We start from the raw sequence: 23,574 nt of genomic DNA, 5'->3' as shown, positions 1-23,574 counted from the left end.
CATCACTCAGGAAAAGTGGCAGCTTACAGAATAGGAAGAGATCTTTACCAATTAGACATCTGGTAGAGGATATGGTGGTTTGAATGAGAATGGCCCCTATAGGCTCATGCATGCTTAGTCCCCCAGCTGGTGAACTGTTCAAGATTAGAAATTGTGGCCTTGTTGGAGTAGGTGTGGCCTTGTCAGAGAAAGTGTGTCACTGGGGGTGGGCTTTGAGGTTTCAAAAGCCCACACCAGGCCCAGTGTCTCTTTCTTTCTGCCTGCTGCCTACAGATCAGGATGTAGCTCTCAGCAACTTCTCCATCATCATGCTTGCCTGCATACTGCCATGCTCCCTGGCATGATGATAATGGACTAACCCTGTAAGCAGGCCTCCAATTAAATACTTTCTTTTACAAGAGGTGCCTTGGTCATGGTGTCTACAATAAAACTGTGACTGAGGTAGAGGGTTGAATATATATATATATATATATATATATATATATATATATATATATATCTCCAAAACCTGATTACAAAAAAACCAAATGACTCAATTAAAAATAGGGCACAGATTAAATAGTTCTCAAAAGAAGAAATATAAATGACTAAGAAACACTTGGATAAATGCCCAGCATCTTTAGTCATTAGGGAAATTAAAATTAAAGTTTGAAATTTCATCTTATACCAATCAGAATTGCTAACATCAATAAAACAAATGGCAGCTCCTGACAGCTGGCAAGGTTGTGGGGAAAGGAGAATACGCATCTATAGCTGATAGGATGCAAACTGATACAGACACCATGAGAATCAGTGTGGTGGTTCCTCAGAAAGCTGGGAATTGAGTTGTCAGAAGATGCAGCTCTACCACTCTGGGGCATCCAACCAAAGGACTCTACATCTCACTACAAAGATACTTACTCAACTGACCAAGCCAGCTCAGTCAGTCAACCAGGTCTCAAGGGAGGGATTGAGGATTGAAAAGAAAATGACAATTAGACAACACTGTAGCATGACTCCAGCCAGTGCTGAGGCTGAAGTGGATTTATTTTTCTCCAGACTGCTTTTATACCATTCTAAGTACATGCAAAGAATAAAGTCAGTTTTAGGTCAAGGAACAAACAAGGCAATAAACAAAAATAGTCATTTGAAAAAGGTCATTTGAAAATCCATGCCGGGCAGTGGAGGCGCACGCCTTTAATCCCAGCACTTGGGAGGCAGACGCAGGCGGATTTCTGAGTTTGAGGCCAGCCTGGTCTACAGAGTGAGTTCCAGGACAGCCAGGGCTACACAGAGAAACCCTGTTTCAAAAAACCAAAAAAAAAAAAAAAAAAAAAATCATATGGAAAACTACTAGTATAGAATATATATATATATATATATATATATATATATATATATATATATATATATGATCTAAGTGGAGTGGCTAAACAATAGTGGAGAAATGCACCCAGTAGACTTCTTATGCCACCAAATAAAGCCTTCAGTGCCAGGAATGGGTTATATCTTGTTGAGTCATTGGCAATGGAAGTCCCATGAACCCACCCCCACCCCCAAATAAAACCCTCAGGCTATTGCCAAGGCTATTGTTTGCTCTCCACAACTTGATGGTAAGACTCTACAACTGAAGAGAAAGCTAACTTAAGTCATCAAACACAGAGAAGTCAAGCTGGTGCCTAACTAGTAGTGTTACCTCTACTGACTAGCGGTACTGTTGCTGGAAGGCACTCTGCATGCTTTTGGAGACTAGGTAATCATCAGTATCATACAGCTACAAACTACAACCTATACCAGTGACCTGCCTGCTGCCAAACTGATGTACTAGTGGCGCAAATGTTACGGGAGTAACCAACCACTTTTTGATTTGATGTGATGTCCACGCTATGAGAGGGGACCCGTACCTGACACTGCCAAAGTGGTCAAGAGCCTGAGATTAGAAGCATGGGCTTAGGGGAAAGCTGGAACTGCTAAAGGAACACAGCAATAAAATCACCCCCAATGACATAATTCCATACCTGTAGGTCAGTGCCCCACTCAGCCTACATCAGAGAAGCTCCTTCTTAAAGCAAGTGGGGATTGACAGAGATTCACAACTGGACAATGTATAGCGAATGAGAGATGACTTTAGAGCATTCAGTCCTAGAGGGGATGTCTCCATCCCCTCAAGGGTCAGGGATCTGTGTGGAAGGGGAAGCAAAATGCTAAGGGCCAGAGATGGTAGCTGACTAAAAGGAAAAACATCTTCCAGACACAGCAGGATTGTTGCACATATGAGAAGTCACAGACTGCGGCAGTATACACAGGGCCTGCACGGGTTCAGGCCTGATGGAGTCATATCATAACACCAAGAGGGAGAAGCAGACATGGGGTTCCTACTCCTAACCAAGAAGCTGTCTGCAACTGATGCCCACTGGCAAGGATAAAATCAATCTTCTTCCATGGCTTCTGAGTGTATCAACTATACTCCAGGGTATCCCCTGTGCCCAAAATCGGTTAGCTAGCACAAGACACACTCAACGGTATTTTTGTGGACTTTTGCTTGTTTCATTTTGCTTTGCTTTAGCAATGGTCTTTTGCTTTTTTGTTTTGCTTTTCATTTTTGTGGTTTTTTTTTTTTTTTTAAGACAGAAGAAAACAGAACATAAAGTTGGGTGGTTAGGGAGGCTAGAGGATCTGGGAGGAATTCAGAGACAAAAAAACATGATCAAAAGATGTAGCATAATTTTTTTCCAGTAAAATAATAAAGTCAGATTCTCAGTAGGCCTGACTGGCTTGGAACTCACTATGTAGACCAGGCTAGCCTCTAACTCACAGATCCAATCGCCTCTGCCTCCTGAGTGTTGGGATTAAGGGTTTGTTTGTTTGGTTGGTTTTGGTTTTTTGAGACAGGGTTTCTCTGTGTAGACCTGGCTGTCCTGGAACTCACGCTGTAGATCAGGCTGGCCTCGAACTCAGAAATCCGCCTGCCTCTGCCTCCCAGGATTAAGGGTAATACAGGGTCTCGTGTAGCTCTGTTGGCCTCAAACTCCCTATCTATGGGTTACTTTGAACTTCTGATCATCTGCACTTCCTGTATGTTACAATTACAGGCATGTGCTGCTGCCGCTTCCTCTTCCTCCTCCTCTTTCTCATCCTCCTTTCTTCTTTTCTCAGATAGTGTCTCTCTCTGTAGCCCTGGCTATCCTGGAACTCTGTAGACCAGGCTGGCCTGAAACGGATCCGCCTACCTCTGCCTCCTAAGTACTGGGGTAAAGGCAAGTACTACCACCAGCTCTACAGGCATGTGTTTCTGTACCCAGTTTATGTGGTGCTAGGCTTTGTGCGTGTTAGACGAGCATCTAGGAACTGAGTTGCATCCCTAGCCCCTTTGGTTTTGTCTGTTAAATTATAGTAAGAAAAATAAAATGTATCTTCAGACTATCTTGTGATGGAGGGGGAAGGGCGGCTGGTGAAGTGTGAAGAGCAAACCAAGGACGTCCTAACTCAGACAAATGCTCTCTATCACTGACATTTCTGGCCTTGCCTTAACTATTTTTGAGGGTACCCTTGTGTAGTGTTAAATACAGTCACACAAAAAGGACTGGAGACACTACAGACATCTGAGACCTGTGGAGTTACCGAAGAATTTTGGGTGGGGCTAAAGGGTAGGAAGATCAACTTAGAGGCCGGGGTAGGAGGACGTAGGAGCTGAAAGCTAGCCGGGATTTTAAGGTTTAAAGGCTTGGAGCGTGGAAGCTGTGCTGGGATTGAATGACTACCAAGCAGAGCCTGAGGGCAAAGTAAAGGCCCGAGGGTGCAGCATCCGTGCCCGCCAGGCGTGACTAGTCACAGACTGGGGAGTTCAAGTGCGTTTAACATGACTGATGGGAACAAAGATGGCTCCACTGACAGAGAAGTTTCGTGCTGGGAAAGTCCAGTTGATGAGCACCTTGACTGACGTTATGATTAGTGGGGCTTCAAGTCCCACTGACCTCTGACAATGTCTTCTGAGAAGACATTATGCAGTTCAGTATCTTTCAGGAGGGTGACTCGATGGAGGAGCCTGGATGGTGTAAGAGATCCATTTATAGCAGAGGGGTGGTGAGCTGTAGAGAAAGGCACCTATTGATGGAAAGGGGACTTCAGTTACATTGAACTCATACACATCCTTAAAGATAGAGGCAGAAGGCAGAGGTGACAGAGGAGAGCTTCGCATTCCAGCTAGAAGCCAGAAGACTATGACTACACTTCTAGCCTCTTAGGAACCTGAGGTGGGAGGATCCTCTAAGATAGGGATCTGGGACAAGCCTGAGCTACACAGAGAGAAACTGCATCTCAAAATAACAATAATAACAACAGTTGTAACCAAATGCTCCTAGTTACTACTTTGGGTGTTTCCATTATACTGCACGCACACATGCATACTTATTTCTTTATGGTGATGGAGATTGAACCAAGTACCTTGTATGAACAAATATATACTGCCACAGAGCAATAACTCCAGTCCTAGGTATTCAGAGATTGGTCTCACTGTGTAGCCCAGGCTGCTCTCAAACAAAGAATCTTGTCTCGGCCTTCTGAATGCTCGGATTACAGGGGTGTGCCATCACCCATGGATCCTTGAGTTTTTCTCAAGGTTATGGTGTGTCCTCACCTAAACAGCTTTTGCTGGTCTTGTGTTTAGCCTCAGACAGCTAGGTACATGTTATCTTTATAATAAGACACTTCTGTCATTTCACAAATATAGGGTAACATGACAGAGGCCCTCCTCTCAAATCAGAGTCAATTTTTTCTTTAAGAGAAAGCTTCCAATTTGTTTCTGAGTCATGATTAATCTTTATATTTGAAGGGGAAAAAAGGATTTTAAAACTTCTTGAGAGCCTGCTGAATAGGGAGTTGGTTCTGAATTTTTGGGTTTTGGCCTTGGCCAAAGAGGAAGTTAGAGAAGAGAACCCAATACACTGCTGGCCGAATACCAAGCCTCACAGGCCAGTTCTACCCTTGAGGCAGCTGGTGCCATCTCCCCAGGCTGTGGTTTGCTAAACTGCTGTTGGTAACTGGATGTGGCCGAGCATGCCAGCAATCCCAGCACCCAAGAGGCTGAGGCTTGAGGAGCATGAATTTGAGGTCAGCCCAAACAACACAGGCAGACTCTTGTTTTGAAAAAAAAAAAAAAAAACAAACAAACATAAAACAAACATAAAAATGGGGAAGCCAGAGGTGGGGGCTTGGAGGTGTGGAGGGGTGGGGGTAGAGGTAGAGAAATGGCTCAGTGGTTAAGAGTGGTGACTGGCTGGGTGGTGGTGGCGCACACCTTTAGTCCCAGCACTTGAGAGGCAGAGGCAGGTGGATTTCTGAGTTCGAGGCCAGCATGGTCTACAGAGTGAGTTCCAGGACAGCCAAGGCTACACAGAGAAACCGTCTGGAAAAAACAAAAAAAAAAAAGAGTGGTGACTGCTTTTCTAGAGGACCCAGGTTCAATTCCCAGGACCCATGTGAGCGCTCACAACAGTCTGTAACTCCAGTTCCAGGGGAACTGGGACTTTCACACAGACATACATGCAGGCCAAACATGTAAAATAAAAATAAACACATCATTTTTAAAAGTGGGGAAGAGTGGTTTGCATTAAGAAAACTGGTGGGCAGATAGGTACAACAATTGGTCGTGACTGTGCCTTTTTGGAGTGCTGGAGATGGAATCCACCGATCCACTAAAAAACCAAATGCTCCTCCTATCCCAGAAAAAAAACCCAAACCAAACAAACAACAAAACCCCCGGGCTGTCGAGCTGACTCATGGTAAGGGCACCTGCAGAGGCCTGTTGGATGGTGAGGGTGCAGGGCACATCATATGGAAGCCTCTCCCTGAGCCTTATACCCACATGGTGGAAGAAGAGAACCAACTCTTGAGAATTGCTCTCTGACCTCCACACAGAGGCCTGTGAGGCACATGTATGACCACACACATAGTCATACAAAATAAATAAAAATATGATTACAAATGTGTAATATACTTACAGATATACCCCACTCTGCCGCCCTGCCCAGTCTGTCTTGAGGTATTTCAGACTAGTCTGGAATTCACCGTATACTCCAGGGTCTCCTCTAACTTGCTATCCTCCTGCCTCCAGGGCTCTGGGATTGCGGCCATGTGTTACCACACATGGCTAAGCCTCTCTTTTCATGAATGTTCACAACACAGCCATACCTAAGAGTAATCATCAGCACGTGAACGGCGTGCCCGAAGTTATGCTTACTGAATTATACTAACATTATGAAATAGATCGCATGATTATTCCCATTATACAGACGAGCGAACTGATGGCTAAAGAGGTCAGAAGGCTAAGTACTGTTCATATCACCACTTGAACACGGATTTGCTATCTCTGATTTAAAGCCCATGATCTAGGGGAGAAACATACTCTCAAAATTAGAGTCTGCGAGAGTTCAGCGGGTATCTCATTGTATGGAAATTTCCCACCCTCAGGGCAACGGAAACCACAGGAAACCTGACATGAGTTGAGCATCTCAGACAAGCTCCGGCGCACAGCCTTCTCCCAGTCAGCCCGCGGGCCGCTGCGCGACCTCCCGACACACGAGGGCGCTATTGCAGCACGGTGGGACCCAGCTGCTGGGTAGTGTCGCGAGATTACTAAAGCCGGAAGGGCGAAAGAGCAAGGGTCACGTAGACAGCGCTCCCCGCCCGGTTCGCGTTAAGTTCTCGCGCGAGTTGTACTTCCGCCCTTTTGGCTCTCCGATCGGCACCATGGCGGTCGGCAAGAACAAGCGCCTTACGAAAGGTGGCAAGAAGGGAGCTAAGAAGAAAGTGTAAGTGGCGGATTTTGCGGATCCCGGGTCTTCGGGGCCCGCAGGAGTTGGCGGGCAGGTTCTGGTCTGCAGTGTGGGGCGGATGGTGAGGATGCGGGCTGGATTGCGCGGCGGTGGTGCCGGCGGGTGCGTGCCGGACGACCGCCTCTCCCCGACCGGGCCGGGTGTCGCGCGCCGCGTGTGAGCCCGTCCTCCGTCTCCAGCGGTTGCTCGCTTGTTGCGACCTGTGGCTCCCGGTTTGCTTGAAGTTCGCGGCACTTTTAGCACCCCCTTTACGTCAGGAGGTTCGGCAGTCAACTCTGGTTGTCCATTTGGGACCCCACGTCACTTCTGTGCTCCGGGGCCTCGTGGAACCTGGAAACTCATGGCTGTCGCTTAGCAGCAGTTGGTGCTGTTCCGGACTAGTTAATATCACCAGTCCTGTAGGTTCGGGGCAGTATGTGATACTGCCTGTGTGACTTAGTGGGGAAGGCATGGCTTCGAACTTACTGAAGTTCGCCCCACAGTGAGGCAGGGGCGCATTTGGTATTAAATGCAAGCCAACTCCAAGATTTTGCCTGGGAAATTGTGTCAACAGAAGTACTAAGGATAAGAGTTTAAAAGTCGTCAGGAGTGTTCTTAGGATTTACAAAGAAACTTGGCTATTTTTCTCCAATCCAGGGTTGATCCATTTTCTAAGAAAGACTGGTATGATGTGAAAGCTCCAGCAATGTTCAATATTAGAAACATCGGAAAAACACTAGTCACAAGGACTCAAGGAACCAGTGAGTACCATAGACTTTTTTTTTTGCTTTGTTCCTAAGCTGTTGCATGCGTTGTTTTTTTTTTCTTTTTCTTTTGGTTTTTTTTCGAGACAGGATTTCTCTGTATAGTCCTGGCTGTCCTGGAACTCACTCTGTAGACCAGGCTAGCCTCGAACTCAGAAATCCGCCTGCCTCTGCCTCCGCCTCCCAAGTGCTGGGATTAAAGGCATGCACCACCACTGCCCGGCTTGCATGCGTATTTTAACAGGCGTCTTGGTCAACGATTTGTCCAGTGATGGGACACTTGATTGAAATGTCAGCTCAGTGGTTGCAGGTTTGGCATTTGGAGTGCTTGTTTTTAGTACGTATGTGGCAGCGAGGACAGTTGATAACAACTGTCCAAGAAAAACATTTAGGTATTGCCAGTAAGGCACTGGAGGTGGATTTGGTAACAGGCTCTGTGGTTCTTTTGTAGAAATTGCATCTGATGGCCTCAAGGGTCGTGTGTTTGAAGTGAGCCTTGCTGATCTACAGAATGATGAAGTTGCATTTAGAAAATTCAAGCTAATCACTGAGGACGTTCAGGGCAAAAACTGTCTGACCAACTTCCATGGCATGGATCTTACCCGGGACAAAATGTGCTCCATGGTCAAAAAGTGGCAGGTGAGACCAAAACCCAAGTGTTCTGTGGTACGGGTGTGTTGGTAGGAAGGATCAAAAAACATGGGGTTTTTTTCAAACTTGGGATGGTTTTCTTGGTATGAAGCACTCTCCTGGAGTTGAATTCCTGTTTTACATCAGTGAGTATCACTGTTACTCTTGTGCTGGAGGTAGCTCAAGGCTTTCCACATGCTAGGCAGTCAGTCCCAACACTGAGCTGCATCCCTTAGCCTGGTATTTGCTTGTTATGGTCACATTAGGTGGGGTGGGCACCTTTGCCAGTCTGGAGAATGTTTGAGGGTTTCCATCTTTAGAGTTCATAGTGAAAAGGTGCTCTAGCTGACTTGATTGACAGCGGAATGCGGCTGAAATCAGAGCTTCGGTCCCCATTTGTTTTGTTCTTGAAAGTAGCAAGCCTTCATGGCAGCTTTATTTCTTCATTTGAATAGTCAGAATCAGCTCATGGAGTTGTGAAGATGGAATAACCTGTAGGGAAATGGGCTTAGCACAGTGACCAACAAAGAAGGCAGTAGAAGGCAGTAATCCATGTTTCAGGAAAAAGCTGTCAGATGTATCTGGTTCAGAGTGATGGCATATTGTGTATGGGAATGAGTGATGACAAGATGTTTCGGTCCCAAATGAAGCCTACTGATTATACCGTTACATTTATTGCTGACATTCCCTAATGTACTTTGTGTGATTTTGGAAATGATAAGCTATTTAATATATATTGATGCATGCTTAAAACTCTTAGTTTGTAAAATTCAAAGAAATCACTTTGTCACTCAACCTGATCCCTTAAAAGATGGTAGCATGGTCTAATTACAGATTTTATTTAGATCTTAGCTTTGGAACTATGTACTTAAGTTCTTTGCATAACTTTAGTTTGAAATAAAAGGCATTGAGAAATATTTTTATAGCAGAGGTAATCTACTTCCCTGTTCTTTCAAGAAAGGATATCCAGGGCTGGAGAGATGGCTCAGAGATTAAGAGCACTGACTGCTCTTCCAGAGGTCCTGAGTTCAATTCCCAGCAACCACATGGTGGCTCACAACCATCTGTAATGGGATCTGGTACCCTTCTTCTGGTGTGCCTTAAGACAGCTACAATGCACTCACATATATAAAATAAATCTCCAACCTGTTGTGATCTGGTGCTTGCTATGTAGACCATGCTGGCCTTAAACTTACAATCTGCCTTTGTACACTGAGTGCAGGGATTCCAGACATGTGTCATGTGTGGCTTATTTTGTGTTTGGTTTTCTGGAATCTTGAGACAGGGTCTCACTGTGTGTATCCTTGACTGGCTTGGAACTTCTGTGTAGACCATGTTGCCTCAAATTCTTAAAGAGATCCAACATTTTCTGCCTCCTGCTTAGAGTACTGGAACTAAAGCCACCAGACACAACCTATTTTTCCTTTTAAAAGATAAAAACTTACAGTTTCATTCTGTCTATACCATCTTAGAATTTAACTTTCAAAGCTCTTGGGGGGTGTTGATACAAATGTAAAGGGTGTGAGTCCAGTTGATGACTGGTTTATAAGGAGAGTAACTGATTTTGGGGTATCATTTTAATTTCACTTTAAGGAGGCTGTGTAAACTTTATATACTTTATCACATGGGTTTGGCATCCCAAGCTTGTATATTAGCACTTAAAAATTGATTTAGGCTGTTAAAACATAAAAGGAGGGGGTCTCTGAGTTCAAGGATAACCAGGGCTATGTTGTGAGAACTGTCTCAGAAAACGGCAAGCCCCAAAACTGTTACGAGCTGACAGTATCCCTTTCTCACTAGACCATGATCGAAGCTCATGTTGATGTCAAGACGACCGATGGGTATTTGCTCCGACTTTTCTGTGTTGGTTTCACTAAAAAACGCAACAACCAGATAAGGAAGACGTCCTATGCGCAGCACCAGCAGGTCCGCCAGATCCGCAAGAAGATGATGGAGATCATGACCCGGGAAGTGCAGACTAATGACTTGAAGGAGGTTGTTAACAAACTGTAAGTGCGCTTCTTTTTCTCCTATAGAAACTTCCTGAGTGCCTGTTAAATCATCCTTCTGTTATTGAAGACAAGGTGGAGTTGGACCTCAACTTAAATCACTGTTTTTTGGTTGAAGTTATCTTACAGTGTATAGCGACTTGACTTAAACACAAAATGAATAACAGCTTTACGTATAATGCATGGGAATATGTGATGAGAAAATGTTTCGGTCCCAGTTGATGACCACTGATAACTGTTACATTTTTCTGATGTTCCCTTGTAGAATACAGGTGGCTAAGGGGGTGTTATGCAAAAAGCATAAGGAAGACTTCAATGTTAATTTTGTTGCTAAGCGTTACAGTTTAGATACTTTCTAAGATTTTTTTTTTTTGCTATTTAAAGAAAATTGCTGCTTATGTGAGAAAGTCGACTTTGGTGGGTTTTTTTTGTTGCTTGGTTGTTTTTTTAAAAGTTTACTGTTCTTACAGGATTCCAGACAGCATTGGGAAAGACATAGAAAAGGCTTGCCAGTCCATTTATCCTCTTCATGATGTCTTTGTTAGAAAAGTAAAAATGTTGAAGAAACCCAAGTTTGAATGTAAGTGAGAAATCATGTTTCATGAGATGGAAGTTTATGAAACCACGTACATGATTTTTTAAAAATGATTAAAATTTTTGATTGGTTTATGTATAATGAGTAATTTGCCTGCATGTATGTATACATCTCTGGAGACTTTGGTGTTCTCAGGGAATGGTGTTACAGATGGTTACAAGCCACCTGTGGGTGCTGGGAACTGAACCCAGTTCTGCAAGAACAAGTGCCTCTTAACCACTGAACCAGCCTCTATATGTAGGTTTTTAGGGCAAAATAATGGTCTGTTTTCTTCTGTCTGTAGTATGGAAACCATTTTTTAGGGTATGATACTTGTTTATAACAAGACTTCTTTTCTTTTCCTTTTAGTGGGAAAGCTCATGGAGCTCCATGGTGAAGGCGGTAGTTCTGGCAAAGCAACTGGAGACGAGACAGGTGCTAAGGTTGAACGAGCTGATGGATATGAACCACCAGTCCAAGAATCTGTTTAAAATCCAGATTTTTAATAGTGACAAATAAAAAGTCCTATTTGTGATTGTTTGCTTCTGGACATTGTTTTAAAATAGAGAGCTTGGTGAATCAGGTATTGTTTAATGGGTTTTATCCATTTAGAAGTTAGATTAGTAGTGAGACAAAGTGTGGCTCTGTCTGGCCTCCAACAGGAGATTTGGATACTTCTGGTTTAAAGGCCTGTGCCACAACACCCTGTAAGTAGAAATCCGCATAGGCCAAGGTTGGGTTTTTTGTTTTACCTCCCTTTAAATAAACCTCCTGCTCAGTATTATGTATCAGTTAGTTATGAAGTAGCAACAAAGAATTTTATGGTTGGAGGTCACCACAACATGAAAGATGCCTTGTTTGACAAGAGTGGGAATCTTATACAGTCTTATATACAGTCTTATAAAAGACTGTAATCCAACCGTAGGGGTATTGATACAGACTCCAGTAAAGTTCACTGGTCTCCAGCACTTTGATTTGTTGTGCCTGGGATTCAAAAGTAAAAAGTGTGATGTTTTGAAAAGTAGTAGACTTCCTGGTTTTGCATTAAGTGGTATGTCAGCTTTACATAACAAACCAGCACTATAGGCATGTTGATGGAAAAAAGAAGTGGCTTATTTGAGTTCATATTTGACCAACTGGACCCTATTGCTTTGGGTCTGTGGTGGCATGGTGGATGCATCATGGCATGAGTGGCAGAGGAGGCCCATTTTACCTTGTGACCAGGCACTAAAGACCAGAGACTCACAGTCACAAAGACCTATTAGGCCTGCCTAAAGGCTCTAGTGTGGACCTGAGATCAGTGCTGCAGGTTGGCTTCAGCTGTGCCTGTGAGAAGGCTTGCTGATGGTAGCTAGTGAAAAGTCAGGCCTAATGTGTCTCCCTCTGCATGTTGTCTGCAGATCAGGATCTAAAACTCAGCCATTCCGCCATGGCTGTTGTCTGTACAGACTCACTCTAAAACCCCCAATTAAATGCTCCGTTTTATAAGTTGTCTTGGTCATGATGTCCCTTCACAGCAACAGAATAGTACAAGAAAATTACATTTTATTCATTGTACTAAAAACCTAATAGATTGGGTAAACAAACTGTGTTATTTGTATGTAGTAAAAGAATTGATTTAGCATGGATAATTAAGCGGAAGGCAGAAAGTGCTATGTGCTTTTACGAATTTAGAAGTTAATCTGGTAGTGGAAACCAGAACATTGGTTGTGGTGGGAGACTTGAAAGGAGTGTAGTGACTGGAAGTATAAAGGGACTTTGAAGACAAGTGTTTCAGATATTGACTGTATATGGTGTCAAGTCAGAATTATTTGCTATCCATGTGTTTTATGTAAATTGATTTAGCTTAAAAATGGGTCCAACCAGCCAGGTCATTGATAATACCAGTTTCTTGGCTTCCATGGTATTCAGGACTGGGGACTTCTAGGGTCATGGGGCTGGGTCCAATCGTGTTTTCCAGCATTTCAGAGGTCAGAATCATCAGCCTGACAACAGTGATTCTCCTCCCTGAAGTACTGTTTCCATAAATTTCCATACTTGGTTCTCCAGTCTATATCCGTCCCCTGGGACATGATCTACCCCATCCAGTAAAAACAACCAATAACAGGCCAGACCACTTGAAATTCACATTTGTTGAGGATCAACATTTTATTTTTGTTTGGTTTGAATTTTTGAGACACAGTCTCACTACATAGCTCTGGTTTTCCAGGAAGTCACTAGAAACAAAAACTCACTGTGTAGACCAGATTGTCTTGAACTCAGAGATCTACCTGCCTCTACCTCCCAAGAGCTGGGATAAAGGAATGTGCCACCCAGCTTTCCAGTTTTTCTGTTTGTTTTGAGATAGGGTCTAGATATGTAGCTCAGGCTAGCCTGGAACTCACTATATTGATCAGGCTAACCTCAGATTCCTGGCTTGTCATGTGGTTGGTCTCTGTCTCCTGAGTACTGGGATTTCAGAGTCTTTCTGACCAGCCTGTTCATTCTGCATACAACCTTTCCACCACTCTTGTGTATTTAAAACTCCTGTCAACATTTTCATACGTCCACAGAGAAAGCAGTACTGTCTTTGTGATACTGAACTGAAGGGTTAAGTGCAATGAATCCTTTGAGAAATTATTTCAGCTGTGCCTGGAAAACAATGTGGTAGGCTGCAGTAATTGAGTCAGGACCCCCGCCCCCCTTTCTCGTCCCCCATGAGACTCCGGAGTACGGGATTCGAACACGCAGGGTAGAGCGAACGCAGAAGGCTGCCTTACATGCGCTGCGCCACTGCCAGTTCGCTGGAGTCAGGACTCTTAAATGTAGATTGATTTGGTTTTGAGGTGATTTCATGTAGGCTTTGAATTATATATCAAAGGAAGCCCTGAACTCCAGATCCTCTCTGCCTCTACCTACCAAGTGCTAGGATTTTTTTTTTTCCCCTTGAGACAGGGTTTCTCTGTGTAGCCCTGGCTGTCCTGGAACTCTGTAGACCAGGCTGGCCTCAAACTCAGAAATCCACCTGCCTCTGCCTCCCAAGTGCTGGGATTAAAGGCATGGATTACCACACCTGGGCTTTTTGTTTGTTTTCTTAAAAGAAAATGTGTAAAGAAGGAATACAAGATAATTTAGATTTTTGGTCAACCAGATGTGGGACACGACTAATCCAGCACTTGAGAAGCTCAAGCAGGATGACCATGAGTTAGGTCAGCCTGGGGTACACAGGGAGACCCTGTTACAACAGCAAAAAGATTGTTGGTTAATTTTTGAAAAGTAGACAATATTTCAGATTTCTGAATTCGAATCATTAGTTCTGAGAAGAATGTCAGTGAATCCTTACCTAACTTGCAGAGGATAAAGATAAATAGGATATGTAATTGCTTAAAATCATCTTCTTTTATCTGACATGGAGGTTGGAGATGGCTTGTTACACAGCCTTAAAACATTATAGACCTGAAGTTATAGGCAGTCACCAAGAAAAAGCTCTCCATTAGTGGATGAGCTCACAGTCTGAATTTCTGGACCCCCACTGGGGGTTGCATATCAGATATTCACATTACAATTCATATCAGTAGCAAAATTACAGTTATGAGGTAGCAATAGTGGTTGGAAGTCACTACAACATAAGGGACTGTATCAAAGGGTCACAGCATTAGGAAGGTTGGGAACCACTGTCCTACTGTCTCATGTAGCCCAGCATAGCTTTGAAAAATCCACTAAGTAGGCAAGTAACCTTGAATTTCTGATCTGTCTGTCTCTGCCTTCCAAATGCTAGAATTATGTACACACCACCAACCTGACTAGTACTTCTCTATTTGAAAGAACATTTCAGAGGCTGGAGAAATGGCTCAGTGGTTAAGAGCATATATTCTTGCAGAGGACCAGAGTTCAATTCCTAGCATCCATATGGTAGCTCATAACCAAGTGTAACTCCACATCAGAGGAGCCAACACTTTCTGACTTACATGGTACATACATATTCATGCACATAAAATGTTCAAAACATTCATGCACAAAATATTTTTTAAAAAAATTCAGAGCTTTAATTTGTTCTTTGCAATCAATACCTACCCTTCTTCCCTTGTTTTGCAAGAAGACAGAATCAGTCTTCCTTGTACTGGGGTTATAGGAATACCTGTGGGATTCTTCCTAATGAGTTGTGTGAGCCTTTGTAACTTATAGGCTAAGAAAATACCAAAACAAAAAGATTTATTTTATTTTTATTCCTATCTTTGTGTCAGTGTGAGTGAAAGCCATCTGTATGCAGGTGCCTGTGGAGTCTGGAAAAGGGTGTCAGTGCCCTGGAGCTGGAGCTGCTGGCACCTGTGAGCTGCCTGCCATGGGTGTTGGGAAGTGAACCCTGGGTCCTCTATCTCTCCAGCCACATAAGCAATTTTAACAGCTGAAGAAAAGCATCATTTCAGCATAATAAATGGGAAAGACACTGGATTGGTCGTCAACAGAGCGAGGCTCTGTTTAAGGCTCTGCAGTGACTTTACAAGTCCTGTAACCCTGTTGAGCTCTGCAGCCCCATACTTGTAGAAAAAAGCTTGTAATGAAAGAATAGGCCCCTAGATGGTGGCAGTGTTCTGAGGGAGGCTATGGATTCTGTTCCAAACAGTGAAGTAAAAAGTAAGGTAGAAAATGATTTCCCATTAGTTCTGGAAAAGAAAACTCAGCTTATGAATTCTTTCAGTGACATTCAAATTGGCATTGAATCATCTTACAGCCTATGCACATCTGGCATTAATTAAAAGGAAACAATGTTTGCACCAAAGTTAAAATAATCTAACTTGATCCATATATTCATTGCTGCATTCTCAGGCTTATGTACCTAAATTTAAGAAACTGAATACAAATAGTGATTTTTAAGGATACTGACATACAGTCCTATAATTATCTTTTTAAAATGCCAGTTCTAATGATATATTTTGATAAATATATTAATATCCTGTTCTAAATACAAACTGGTTTCCAAGGGTAATGAAAGAAGTACATTCTACGGCAATGTATACAGGGGCATCTAAGGAAACCTTATCTTTTCGGGTTCAAGGGATAATATATTAAAAACGGCTTCTGCAGTTTAAACCTAAAACCAAAAACCAAGCCCCAAACCTGAGTTTTTAAAGAGGTTTGTATGATGTATGGTTTGGGTATGAAGGGGTCCCCAAAGACTCATGTGTACAAGGTTTTGTCCTCTATCTAGAGGTATTACTGAGATGGGATCAGGTCATGGACAGATGAACTAATCCAGGATGGGTGGACTCCATGGATGAACTGATGGCTGAATGGGATATTGAGGGTCGGAGGGAGGCTGACTGAGGTGCTCCTCTGAGGAGTGTATCTTGTGCCTGGCTATCTTTTTTTCTCTCTTCCTGTTCCCTACTTTCTCTTCCTTTTCAGCCTCTTCTCTCTTTCACAGATTCTATACGTTGAAAAACTCCCCACCATGGTGTTCTGGCGTGCATCAGGTCCAAGGTGATGGAGGCAGATGACCTTGAATTGAAAACTCTGTCATCTGGCCCAAACAACTATTTCCCCCTTAAGTTGCGTATAAGTACTCTGTCACAGCTGTGAAAGGTGGACTGACAAAAATGAACAGTATCAAGCTCTCACCTGAAAATTTGGAAACAAACACAATAACCCATTTCCATTTATCTGAAAAGTTTTTCATATATAATTATTTTTCTTTGAACATTTTTGAGTTTTGTTTTGACCTTATTATATATAATAAGAAAGTATCCATGGAAACCCCACAGCTACATTTTGCTTTCTATTAGTTAAGAGAGAAATAAATAGCAAGCAAAACAGAGCATGGTAGATCTAGTGAGATGGCAAAAAAAGAATTTGTTTCAATATTTCAATATATATTTGTATTAACAAAGAGCAAAGGTATTGAGTAGACTCAATGGCCTGTGAAAGCCACCCATCCATCTGTCCACCAAACCCATCTAGCAAAGAGCCACCCCCTCCCCCCACCTGTGCAAAGGACTGGAGGTACAGGGACAAGACAGGTAGCATCTACATTCTGAAAAATGCAGTGTAGTCTGAAATAAAGATTGAAAAGCTGAGTTCAGTTTATTATGGTGTCAAGTAGATACACAGCTATTGCACTTATCCTGCTTACAGAGAGCCAATGTTTAGAGGGATTTTCCCTTCAACAGAGATAGGTTGTTCAGAATCTTCACTATTAAATGTTAAAATCTCACAGGCAAAGACACACTTCATACCCCTCTCCACACCCCTGCCCACTTCTTGCTCTTGTATGGCTTGCTGCCAATGAGAATTGAGTTTGGAAAACACTTTAAGTCATCTTATTCTCATAAAACAAACATGAGTAAAAACCTACAATGATTTTCCTTAAATACTCTTAACCAAAAACATGTAATAGAAACCCCAGATCCTAAATGCCAAAATCAAATGTAATCAGATGCCAGGGATAGGAAATTTAGCAGAAAACAAAGTAAATATTTCCTTACAGGAGCAACATGTTCAGGAAACCACTGGCCGCCCAGGTTTTGAATAATGGGGAAAACAATGATATGGTCCAGCATATGGAACTCTTCTTGAAAACAGAAGAAAGCCACGAACCTGCTGGAGAGTGTTTCACATCTCCAGTGAAATGTCAACCCACTGAGCCATTAGATTGTCTTCAAAGCATTTGGCTTTAGTTTGTAAACTGTAATTGATTCAATCACACAAGAACCACTTTTGAAACTCAGAACGTGTGACCCTGGATGACGGGAAAGTGGTCTTGTATTCATTCCAATAACTGTGGAGATACGCTGGGGATGGGACGGGTACTGCACCAGCCTTCAGGCCTCTTACGTTATTTAACTTCTGATTATATTGAGAAGAAATGAGCTATGGGGGCTTGGTATTGTTTTTCATCTTACCATCTTCTCTGTAATCTAAGATACTATCCAAGATTCATAATGTACTACTATAACAAGACACAGCTTTTATGTATTACTGGGGTAATGCAAAGAAAATGAGTTTTCCTTTGGGTACCAGTAATTGTCAAAGGAATGATTGCAGATTCAGAAAATGTGCTTTATAATAACCCTGTTAACATAAAGTTTACATACACTGAGGAAGAGGTAAGTGTGGCATGTCTGTGGAGGAGTTAGTTGTGTTAGCAAGGCATCTCAGGGATGGTTTTGGTTCTTTTGACCCCTTCAAGTCCCTGGACAAATGGGGAACGCTGGGAAACACAGGAGCACTTGGAGGAACATGAGCTTATTTCCCTACCTGCTTGTAAATGTTCCACTAGTTACCAAACTATCTGTCCTGCAGCAAGAATTTGCCCTGGAACTAAGACTAATGTGCTCAAGCTATGAGAATTAATTTGAATATCAAAAACGAAATTCAGATTACCATCCATGTCCTGATAGTTACAGCATGTAGAATGTCAAACGTCCACTTTTTAAAACTAAAGTAGAAAATGAAGAAGCATAGTTAACTCAGTGTGTTGATGGAACAGGTGTACGAGTACAGTTCCTGCTTGTTAGCCGACCCATGCTGCCTGCAGTAGATGCTTTCCCAGGGGAAGTGCGTCGCCTGCCATCCATCCCCGCTAACGCTTCCCGCCAGCTTCCTCACTCTACGTACATGTACTCTACATACGGTTTCTACATACACCTTTCCACTATGAATGAAGCTACGCTATAAAACCTACATGTTTTCTGGCCTCAGAAATTCTAGTGTACCACGTACATCTTAGATACTTCTCTTTCTGTTAAAAAAAAATAGTGCAAATATCTGATAGTCAAAGTGAATGTTCAAGTGAGTTCTCGTGCCAAGGAACAGCCAAGCTTCACCTTCAGCTGACTTGCAGAAACTGAACGTAGTTTTTGGGAAATATTCCAGCTCTTCCCATTAGTTCTCCACGCATCCAGTCATCATCCACGGGCTCCAGCTCTGTTATTACATCTCCAGCCTGGAAGAAGACAGGAGTTAGAAATAATTATTGGTTTCTGCAGGGTATAAGCACAGAGCGTAGCCTACCTGGAGCGGCATGAATAATCTTCTCTTTATATAACTCATTTATCTTGATTTGCAGAGAGGATTAAGTGATAAACCGCACAGATGATATATACCTTTTCATTTGCTGGTAGGCCTCTTTCCTCAAAGTAAACTCAATCCCCCGCCACTGTCAGACTGGCTGCATGCTGAGCTTCCACTTAGGTCTTATGCTCCCACAAGCACAATTCCTAACCTAAATCACTCTTTAATCAATAACAGTATCAGCTATATATACACAAACGCACACAGTTTCATCTAAGAAGTATTTACAGAATACCTACTATGTGGCAGATACTGTCCTAGGTAATATAGCTATAATGGACCTGTTCTAGGGTGGGAAGACAAGCCAACAGAGAGGATGGAGAGAGTGGCACACTGGCAGTCACACTTATATAAAAGTTACAGGTGAAAGAGTGAGCATGCTCCTGCGTGCTCTGTCCTAGTCTGTACCTCACAGAAATATGTTTCTATAGATGAGCACCGCTGGTATCCTCATGTGAAGCAGAGACCTTTTCATTTTTCTTTTTTTTTTGTAAGGTGTGCATACATGTGGGCTCGTGTGTGCATAAGTGCATATGCATGTGTCTGTGTGTACACATGGAAGCCAGAGGTTGATGCCAAGTGTCTTCTCCATCGTTGTGCATCTTATACTACTGAGGAAAGTTCTCTTACTTGAACCCAGAGCTCACTAACTCAGCTAGTATAGCTGGCCAGCTTGCTCTGGAGAGCCTCGTCTCCGTCTCTGGCAGATTGCCAGGACCTGGCATTTCCATGGATACTGGGCATCTGAATCCTGGAACTCAGACGTGCAGCAAGTGCTTTACCCACTGAGCTATCTCCCCAGTTCTAAATGTCCTTGTTTGATAGATAAAGCATCTGAAGCTCAGCCATTATATATGTCTTAGTTAAGGCTTCTATTGCTGCAACAAAACACCATGGCCAAAAAGCAAGTTGGGGAGGAAAAGGTTTATCTGGCTTACACTTTCAGATCACAATTCATCACTGGAGGAATTCAAGCAGGGAATTCAACCTGGAAGCAGGATCTGATGCAGAGGCCATGGAGGGGTGTTGCTTACTGGCTCCCCCCCCCCTTGATGTCCTTGTTTGATAGATAAAGCATCTGAAGCTCAGCCCCCCCCCCCCTTACTATAGAACCCAGGACCATGAGCCCAGGAGTGGCACCGCCCATAATGGGCTGGGCCCTCCCCCATTAATTACTGATTAAGGAAATCCTCTACAGGTGGATCGTATGAAGGCATTTTCTCAGTTGAGGTCTCCTGAGTTCAGATGACTCTAGCTTGTGTCAGACAGAAGACTAGCTAGCATGCTAGGTGGTGGTGGCACATGCCTTTAATCTCAGTATTCAAGAGGCAGAAGCAGGCAGATCTTTGAGTTTGAGGCTAGCCTGCTCTACAGAGTGAGTTCCAGGACAGCCAGAGCTGTCTTGAAAACAACAACTACCACAAACAAAACAAAAACAAAGACTAGCCAGCATAACAGAACTTATCAGGATTGCACACAGAATTAGTGTAGAGCCAGAATTCAAATTTTAGTGTTCTAAGGTCCACATTCCTAATCAGGAGGCTATGAGGAGGCCTCCACAGTTCACAGTGTAAAGTTACCATAAAACTGCGTGTACCAGTCTGAGCACATTGTATCAGATTCTTCATGTAGCCGTGTTTCTCTCTATCGTGGGCTCATTCTGTCCCTCCCCAGCGTCAACATCAGCTCTGCATCCAGTCCCATCTGAAGTGCTTTGCCTCGACACAGCATACAATACTGGTTTACCCTCACCTCAGTCACAGAGGAGTGTGTATTACACATGTGCAAACTATGATTCCTTTCTCAGATGACGATCAGATTTTGTTCTTGATGGTGTCTAATAATTTCTAAAAAGCCTGGATTTAAAGTTCTGCAAAGGTCTAAGATAACCCTGGCTACTTTAAAAAGAAAGTACATTTACCAGGATAAATGGATTTCTTTGTAGCACTACTACGTAGCTCTCTGTAAAATTGTTTGATTAAAGTCTTTCCTTTATGGAGACTGGAATGAAAACGTGGTAACTATCAGATGTCATTTATGTATGCTTTGCTGAAGTCTGTAAAATTTCGGCTATTCAAACTTTGTTACAAGTAAGTTATTTCTGCCTGAAACTATAACATAGTGAGTAGTTGAAGCTGTTTCTAACCGCCGTCAGTTTGGTGAGTGCTAGGACTACGTAAGATAGCTATCTACTAACATACTGTGCACATTTATATTCAAATATTATTTAATAAATAATAATGACCAATAGAAAAGCAGTAGAGTCCCTTAACAAAAAACTCAACCGTTTGACTGATGAGCCACTCATTCCTGAAAACAACCTGTTCTCTGTGGGGTATGCTGTGAATTCTGTGAATTGACTCAAATCAAAGCTAAAATATGTAGCATGCACTATCTGATCTCTCCATTAATTGCAGACGTTAGTAGCAGGCTCTGAGGGCTGTGGAGAACACTCTTAATGGGAACTCCCACATCAAGATCTGCTATTATAAAGCCAAGACACAAGGAATTCTTTGAAGACTGGGATTACTAAGCTAAGGTTTTTTTCCCCCTCTGTCCTTTAATGGCAGTTGATGATGTACACTATTCAGTTTATTTAGTTCTTCCTCCCTAACTGCCCCCCACCCCCATTTTCTTTTTGATATGGGCTCACTAGAGGCTCAAGCTGGCCTTCAATATATGATCCTCCTGTCCTCCTGCCTCTGCTTCCCTGAGATGGAATCACAGAACTGCGTTACCATGCCCAGCTCTGTCCGCTCTCTTCTGTTACAGTTAGGGACTGAGAACTGTTCACTCTTAGGTAAAGATCATGTTCCATTCATGTGTGCATTGCAAAATAGGTAGAGTTAGTACAAAAGATATGTATTCTGACCTTGAAAGAAAGTTCATCTTCGTTTTCCCCAAGAAAATCATACAGGGCTTTAACCTTCCTTCCCTTCAGTACCGTGGGAGCCACAGCTTTCACCTCAGCTGCAAAGACACAAGAATCTCAAATATGCAGGAAGACAATCACACAAAACACAAACACCTTAAGAATCTGCCTTGTCTTTCTCTAAATATTTTCAAGTAGTTCTGAATTTACTTAACTTGAAAAAGATAAAGGATGTTCACCTAGGAGGAAAAAAGTTGTACAAAGTCTACTTGTTAGTCAAAGCCAGCTGCTATGTAATCATAGCTTTATCTTTTCCCCTCCCCGTAACTTGGACATAATAGTATAGGAGTGACTTTATTAATCATCTCTTCCAGATGTAAGAAGTCAAGCATGGTCAGAGGTAAAGGACGAGACAAATGTAAAAGCCTCGGGCCCGTGAAGTAGGTCACACTCGTAGCTGTCCTACCTGGGCAGGGCTGCACAAACACTGCTGGGAAGATGCCCTCCCTGTCATGCAGTCGGCCCCGGTACCAGTCAGAGTCTAGACGCTCAAGGATCAGGATCCGATCTCCGCGTTTGAAGGGTAAGTCCTCGCTGGTCTCTGCTGTGAAACTGTGAAGAGCTTTGCACCATTCTCCAGGAGGGCTGCTATCCTGTTTCAAAGCAGGAGTCTGGTAAGGACTTCAGGGTTTATCCCAAATAGCAATATCCCAAGGCCCATGTCAGGCAGCTCACACCCACCTGTAACTCCAACTCAAGGGTATCTAACCCCCTCTTCTGGCCTGGGAGGGCATTCACATGCATATGTAAACATATACACATAAGTAAATAGATACATATAAAATAAAAGCAAAGGGTTTTCTTAAGAGTTCAAAACCAGAAGTTTTGTTCAAATTACCTAATATTTTATGTTACTATTAAGTTTCAGAAATAAGTTTCCAATAACTTTTTTTCTTACAGTGTAATTTTAAGTGATGAGTGTGATAGAGTTTAAGGTTTTGCTGGTTTTAAGGGACATGTAATATTTAAGCCGAAACTTTCTTCCAGTGATCTAATATGATAGGCTACTGTTAGGAACATTTTCTGTGGGGCTGGGGGGAGACACACACACACACACACACACACACGGGGGGGGTGGAGAGAAGAGAGAGACAGGGGGAGAGAGGAGAGAGAGAGAGAGAGAGAGAGAGAGAGAGAGAGAGAGAGAGAGAGAGAGAGAACACACGGGGCTGGAGAGATGGCTCAGTAGTTAAGAACACTGGCTGCTCTTCTGGAAGACCTGGATTTGATTCTGGGTTTGATTCCCAGCACCCACACAGTGACTCAGAGTCCCCTGTACACCAATTCCAGGGGATCTAATGCCCTCTTCTGGCTTCCTGGGGCACTGCATGTTCATGATGTACAGAGTACATTCAACAAAACACCCATATACATAAAAAAAAAAAGCAAAAGGAAAAAAGCTTAAAAAAAAAAAAATACTTAACCACCAGTCATAGTGGTACATGCCTTTAAATCCCAGTCCTTAGGAGGCAGCTGCAGGCCAGTCTATCTAGAGTTTGAAGTCCTCCTGTCTACAGTCTTTAACTCCCTCCAACGCATGGAAGAAGGTTCTGCCCTGTCTAGGGGCAGCTTTTTCAAGATGGATGGATCAGAATCTCTAGCAGGCAAATGCTTTGCAGCCATGCAGGCAAGGGGTCCAGACCTGGCTCTACTGTTCCCTGGCTATGTGTGACACTAGGCTTCTCAGAATTTGGATTAAGGGTTGCCATGAAAGTCAAATGATGGGACCCAGAGAACGAGTTCCACAGTGCCTGGTTTTTCCCTTCTCAGTAACTGCCGGACTAAAAACAAAAACGAAAAGCAAGAAAAGAAGAACCCCTTACCT

At 43.0% G+C, this 23,574-nt stretch overlaps 2 protein-coding genes and 2 non-coding genes across 9 annotated transcripts in view; 3 read left to right on the top strand and 1 right to left on the bottom strand.

Annotated features, from left to right (window-relative positions):
* The first annotated feature begins 6,629 nt into the window (after positions 1 to 6,629).
* Positions 6,630 to 11,308, top strand: Rps3a (ribosomal protein S3A). The gene is made up of 6 exons (XM_034500640.2): positions 6,630 to 6,788; positions 7,449 to 7,552; positions 8,007 to 8,194; positions 9,986 to 10,194; positions 10,665 to 10,774; positions 11,138 to 11,308. Exons 1-6 carry the CDS (start codon positions 6,727 to 6,729, stop codon positions 11,257 to 11,259), a joined length of 795 nt encoding a protein of 264 aa, XP_034356531.1. The 5' UTR covers positions 6,630 to 6,726; the 3' UTR covers positions 11,260 to 11,308.
* Positions 8,799 to 8,871, top strand: LOC117707956 (small nucleolar RNA SNORD73). The gene has a single exon (XR_004606695.1). It is a non-coding gene; the product is annotated as a small nucleolar RNA SNORD73 (small nucleolar RNA).
* Positions 10,382 to 10,450, top strand: LOC117707958 (small nucleolar RNA SNORD73). The gene has a single exon (XR_004606696.1). It is a non-coding gene; the product is annotated as a small nucleolar RNA SNORD73 (small nucleolar RNA).
* A 5,495-nt stretch (positions 11,309 to 16,803) lies between the features above and the next one.
* Positions 16,804 to 23,574, bottom strand: part of Sh3d19 (SH3 domain containing 19) — a 159,568-nt gene continuing 152,797 nt past the window's right edge. For all 6 annotated transcript variants that reach the window (XM_034500245.2, XM_076932603.1, XM_076932604.1 and 3 more), the window contains 3 exons: positions 22,156 to 22,342; positions 21,690 to 21,787; positions 16,804 to 18,689 (listed from right to left, as the gene is read on the bottom strand). In XM_034500245.2, coding sequence (XP_034356136.1) covers positions 18,573 to 18,689; positions 21,690 to 21,787; positions 22,156 to 22,342 — 402 coding nt within the window. In that variant the 3' untranslated portion in view covers positions 16,804 to 18,572. The remainder of the gene's footprint in view (positions 18,690 to 21,689; positions 21,788 to 22,155; positions 22,343 to 23,574) is intronic.

The sequence above is a fragment of the Arvicanthis niloticus genome, chromosome 4 (genome assembly GCF_011762505.2).
Source record: "Arvicanthis niloticus isolate mArvNil1 chromosome 4, mArvNil1.pat.X, whole genome shotgun sequence".
In the NCBI taxonomy this organism is placed as follows: Eukaryota; Metazoa; Chordata; class Mammalia; order Rodentia; family Muridae; genus Arvicanthis; species Arvicanthis niloticus.
The sequence above is the reverse complement of the archived record's forward strand: the minus strand, read 5'-3'. Positions and strand labels throughout refer to the sequence as shown.

Excerpts from the sequence above, each read along its gene's own strand:
- Rps3a (XM_034500640.2), top strand. The coding sequence starts at position 6,727 with ATGGCGGTCGGCAAGAACAAGCGCCTTACGAAAGGTGGCAAGAAGGGA. Across the intron at positions 7,553-8,006 it reads CACAAGGACTCAAGGAACCA|AAATTGCATCTGATGGCCTC; the intron begins GTGAGTACCATA and ends GTTCTTTTGTAG. Across the intron at positions 10,775-11,137 it reads GAAGAAACCCAAGTTTGAAT|TGGGAAAGCTCATGGAGCTC; the intron begins GTAAGTGAGAAA and ends TTTTCCTTTTAG.